This window comes from Fundulus heteroclitus, chromosome 18 (assembly GCF_011125445.2).
Source record: "Fundulus heteroclitus isolate FHET01 chromosome 18, MU-UCD_Fhet_4.1, whole genome shotgun sequence".
In the NCBI taxonomy this organism is placed as follows: Eukaryota; Metazoa; Chordata; class Actinopteri; order Cyprinodontiformes; family Fundulidae; genus Fundulus; species Fundulus heteroclitus.
Genome location: NC_046378.1, coordinates 5,325,158 through 5,330,837, shown reverse-complemented (window position 1 = coordinate 5,330,837; position 5,680 = coordinate 5,325,158). Strand labels below are relative to the sequence as shown.

General features: G+C 37.8%; 1 protein-coding gene across 1 annotated transcript; it reads left to right on the top strand.

The window, feature by feature from the left end:
• Window positions 1–1,560: 1,560 nt before the first annotated feature.
• Window positions 1,561–2,635, top strand: LOC105926734 (lysophosphatidic acid receptor 4-like). Its single transcript, XM_021316858.2, has one exon. The coding sequence runs from the start codon at window positions 1,677–1,679 to the stop codon at window positions 2,547–2,549; it is 873 nt and encodes a 290-aa protein (XP_021172533.2). The 5' UTR covers window positions 1,561–1,676; the 3' UTR covers window positions 2,550–2,635.
• The last annotated feature ends 3,045 nt before the right edge of the window (window positions 2,636–5,680 follow it).

The following is a 5,680-nucleotide window of genomic DNA, read 5'->3' as shown; positions in this document are numbered from 1 at the left end:
AACATCTAGTTTGTTTAACTGTTTTTTTTATTATAAACATTAAACATAATAATATTCATATCTACATAAATATATTAGAATTGATAGTGTTTTAACTCTTGATTCACGGGTCCTACCAAACACACTACAATGCTAAAGATTAGTGGACAAAATTTTCAGATATTCAGTCCGTTTATTTAATCATTAAACATTTCAAATTTCAAAGTTAGTTGGGTGTAAAGTTCCACTAACAGGAACATCATCAATTCATGTTTAAACTCTCCAACGTGACAGGTTGATTGCTTGGAACGTCCACCTCACATACCTCATATCTGGCTCTTATTCATAAATTCTCACACAGCGTGCCTCTGTTTGTATTTGTATTTCATTCTACCTGCTGATTTGACGCCAGAAAGCATCAATCCTAGTGAACTGACAGCAAAGTACCTCTTTAAAAGACGAAAGCAACAGACAAGAGTCACGCCAGTGAGAATCAGAATGTACTGTATGGAGAGTTTATAGCAACAAGTGCACGGAACGATCTTGCACAAAAGCAGAACCTTTACTGTGGAATAAACAGGTGTAGAAGCTGTTTATTCCACAGTTTAGCTACATCACCAAGCTTAAATGTAGCTAAACAGCAATTAACTAGCTGTTTTAAATTCCATTCAAATCAGTAACCTCTTCTAAAATTGAACATCTGAAAGCCAGGAGAATGGCAACGATATGTTTCCAGTAGTTAGCGTTGTTGCCTCACAACCATTAGGTCACTGGTCTGGTATCTGAGCTCAGATCTTACTACGTTAAGTTTGCGTGGTCTCCCCAGTGGGGATGTGTGTTGTTCCCATGGATACCGGTTTCCTTTCACAACCCAAAAACTTCTCAATCAGGGTCAATAATAGTAGGTATGGAAGTAGGTGTGCTATAGTTGCATGTCCCTCCTCATTGTGTGTTGCAACCAATTATTTGGAATCATTTGGTACACACATCTCTCTCTCTCTCTCTCTCTCTCTCTCTCTCTCTCTCTCTTTCTCTCTCTCTCTCTCTCTCTCTCTCTCTATATATATATATATATATATATATATATATATATATATATATATATATATATATATATATATATATTTATAATTTTTTTTTGAGAGATAGTATGACATGTACCTTAAGAGGATAAATGTAATTGGAACTGGGTTGTGTATGTAGCTGATTAGGTTCAGAGGTCCTAGGAGAAGAAACAAGCAAATACCATCTAGTAGATTGAGGTGTGGGGTTTTGGACTGGAACTTTTCATATAATACTGTTACAGTCATCCGTGGGCTTGTAAACTGTTAGGGCTTGGTCACATAAGTTAACATGAGAGGAACAAATCAATTTTTTTTGTTCTATTTTTGTCATTTTGTTTTTAACGTGTATGATTTTCACACACAGAAATCTTCCATGGCTTTGATCTCCCACACACTGTCTTTGCACTGTCGTGTTTGAAACCTTCCTCTCTTGCTCAAGGGCTTGCTCTCTCACTTCCTGTTCTCAAACCTCTTGGCATGAAACCCCCTCTTCGTTCTTACAAATGGGTGTTGCAACGAGGCATTCGTGGTTTGTGTCACAGCTACGTTAACTAGCGTGCTTTTCTGCTTTTCATTCAGGAGCCCAACCTGCTGATCGACGGGTGCCAGAAAGCAAATGGAACAGATCAAGACATGAGGAGCCTGGTGTACACGATTATTTATGGATCCATCATCGGTCTCGGGCTGCCTCTCAACATCGTGTCGCTGTGGATTCTGCTTCGTCACCATGGATTCAAGTCACCCAGTGCCGTCTTCATGGTCCACCTGGTGATATCAGACCTGCTGCTTATCATCTCTCTTTCCATGAGGGTCTCCATTTATGCTACGGACTCTTGGAATCTTGAAAAGATGTGGTGCCTCTGCTTCACGATGCTCTTTCGCAACAATGTGCGCTCAAGCTCCATCTTCATCACTTTCATCAGCGTGGACCGGCTGCTGGCTGTGGTTTATCCATTGAGGTCAAGGCTTATTCGAACGCCAGCCAATGCCCTCAAAGGTTCTGCTCTCGTTTGGCTGATTGTATTGCTGGTGAATATCCCAGAGAGCGTGGGCTTTAAGAGAAATCACGATAATCAAACGACGTGCTTTGATGCTGACAACAAAACCACAAAGGCAGGGGACAAAACGCTGGAACATACAATCGATTATATTCAGCTTGTGTTGCTATTAACCATGCTGGTGGTCAACATCGTGTCCACAGTTATGGTCTCCTGTACACTCCAAAGACATCTAAGTGAGTCTGCAAGGGTCAGTAACAAGATGAATGTCATGCTGATTTTTGCCATGAACCTGATGATGTTCATAGTTTTCTTCTTGCCAGTGTCTTTGGTTGTTTTCAATGAAAAGTGGAGGCCCGTTCTCAGCTGCCTTGCGAGTGTGAACTGCTGCCTGGACCCTCTGCTGTATTACTTTTCATTCGACGGCTTTTGGAAAAGAAAGGAGAGTGTGGAAACGACTCTTGCAAATCGCAGATTTGAACAAACTGAGAACACCTTCGCTATATAGCAATTAAGCAGAGTTGAGATGAAATCCTCATGTTTTGTAAGGACAATAAATGTGTAAAGGTGTGGCTTTACATTCTGTAAAAATGGGAACATTTTGAACCAGAAGTCTGTTGGTTGTCTTAAAAAAATATCCAGAATGAACAAAATATGAATGCAGTTCTTTTAAAGACAGAAGATGCTGGCACAAGGTCCTGGGTTTTTAATCCTGTTGACGGTTAAACACCATTGAATACTTTAAATTGTCTTTCCATTTGAGTGTCAGAAACCACCTGATTAGTAAATTAGAGAGAAATTGAAAAAAACAAATTACATATATATATATATATATATATATATATATATATATAAATATATATATATATATATATATATATATATATATTATGTAATCAATCGTTAAACTCATTATGCCTTTTTCCTACTTTGTTTTGGACGACCACATAAAATCCCTTTGAAATACTGTGAAATTTGCAGCTGCAAAGGGACAAATGTGAAATGGTTCTTAAGTTGTGAGCACTTCTGTAAAGTACATGTTGCAGGGAACAAAATAGAAATCCAGGGCCGAATTTCAAATAATAGAAATGTATGGTATATATTTGTTACACGTGAGGATTTCTTCTGGACTAGTAAAAGTTTTTGTTATTTTTTTTTAATTGTTCCTATTTATTGGTGCTCTCATGCCTTTCTGGCTTTGCTAAAACTAGGCCACTTGCAGAACAAAGCAAACCACAGGAACAATGTGAAGCGAGCAACATTGTTCCATTTTTTCTCTGCTCTCATAACGGCATTCAGAGTTTTCATTCTGGGCACGCGGGATCTTTCGCTTTGGACTAGATGCTGAATTTGTATGCATAAAATGTTGCCTCTTGTAAATAAAGTGAGGTCGTCAGTCCATCAGGCTGCGGCTGGCCAGATATTGCTTGGGTGTGACCCTTCTTAAATTGGAGCCCTGTGTGGAGGCGCTCTCCTGCCTCGAGCTGCTCCATATATGTTTAATGTGACCTACCTGTGCCCTCTGCAGGATGAAGCTCAACATAGAGAGAGTGAAAAAGAAAAACACAAAAGCTCACAGCTTCACATCAGTATAGCAGTCTGTGCTGACTCAGCCTTGGTCATGTTTTTTTTACACCACCATGTATGAGAGCCTTTATTCAGTGTGCTGTCTGTATAGGGGATCGTTGCACTTGACTGAAACAGGTGTAATGTATTTAGATTGTGTTGATTGTGAAAAAAAGTCAAATCATTGCTTCAATACATTTTATGTCTAATGCCACGTTTTAAGTTATGATCTGTTAAGTCTGGGATAAAAGCATAAGATACACAAACTCCTATTTTCCTGCATGCTTTTTTTTTTCTCAAGCGTGGGCACTTGCATGAACACACAAATACACAAGCCTTAACATATAAAAGGACAACAACCAGACGTATTTCACTCTGCGTGGCCACCAAAGCCTCTGTGGTCTGCCTGTCTTGCTGCAGCCTGTTGTGCCTTTGACCAAAAGTCGAGCACTATTCCAGGAAAGAAGAAGCTTTGGTCACCATGGAGAGTGTGGTGGCAAGAAAGAGAGCAAAGAGGGAAACGGACTGAAACTGATCAACAGATTCTCAGTCAACAGGGAAAGCCTTAAGAGGACGCAGAGTTCATGTGAACAGAAAGAAATTCTCAGCGTGATCCACAACCAAAATGCCTACTTTCAAAAAATAACATTTTATCAAAATCACCTTGTTTAATTACATGTAAGCTTACTGTACATCCAGATTTACTACACTGATCCAATTTAACAGTCATATTCAAGGTAATCTATTCTCACATGATGGGTAAACAAATATACATAAACTTAATAAGGTCTTTACCTGACAAAAAAATACATTTATGTGAGTGCATCATTTAGATAAATGGCAATGAGTATACTTTATAAACTTCATTTAATTAATACAATAAGATGAATTAATTACAACATAAATATCTAGTGATAAATTGTGCATTCAATCAATTCAACAAAAAAAAAAATCATTGCCAATTTAAATCCTGAACGTTGCCAATATATATGGCCTGGCTTTTTTTTTTATGAAATGTAGATTAAACTGCTAAATAATCCATTTATTCTCAAAACCCACCTAATTCTGCTGTTTAGAGGTGGAGTACACTCAGAACAGGCCGCCAGTCCATCTCCAAGAGAGAGACTAATTAACTTAATGGTTATTTTTTACTTTTTGAGTTTGGGAGGAAGCCAGAGAACCCACACATGCACAGAGAGAATGTGCTAACTCTATGCAAAACTCTAGACCAGAATTAGAACCCAGCTTCTTGCTGCAAGGCAGCTATGCTAAAAACCGCATCCCCATGCAGCCCATAACAATTAATGGCTGCTGATTGTTAGCGCCATTTATCCTTTTTTTGTGTTTATAGCTCCCCTAAATTTTGATCCAAGTCAGTGTTGGAGCATTAATCAAACAAGTGATCCTACTATAATTACTTGTAAACTTGAAATGTTAGTGTACCATTGGGTTTGACCTTGGGTTCTCTGCTTTTTAGCTTGGATATTAATGATTGTCCCAAATCTTGTCCGCCTCATGTTACTGTTGAGCTATATGCAAAATGAAACTGTAGTGTATTTTACTGCAACATACAAATTTTCAGGAGCTGCAGAAAAACCTTCATCTACAATCATTAAGATCTCTGGCTGCTGAAGTAACTTCTGAATTAGTCTTGATAAAATCTGACAGAATGACATTTTCACAATCTATATAAAGAAATCTAGAGGCCTTTCTTGCAGGTATAGAAGTATCTAGGCATGATAACGGAATTTAATACAGAAGTTAAAAAGTTGCTAAAAGAACACATTTTAGTTTGACTTCTAGGCAAATAAGAAACATTTTTACAAATCAAGGTTTCCCATATGTATGAAGTGCTTCAAAACAAAAAGGACAACTACCCTACTGTGCATAAAAAACAAACAAACAAAAAAAAACATAAAGCAGCTTTAAATATTTTTGCAAAAAACAAGATTACATTTTCAGATTTTTTATGAATGACTACAATTCTTTATGGTCTGTCCGGTTCAAAACTGAGTGACTCCAATGCTCAAAATGTTAAATTTTGAAATAAGAAATAAACAGAAATACCAGAGT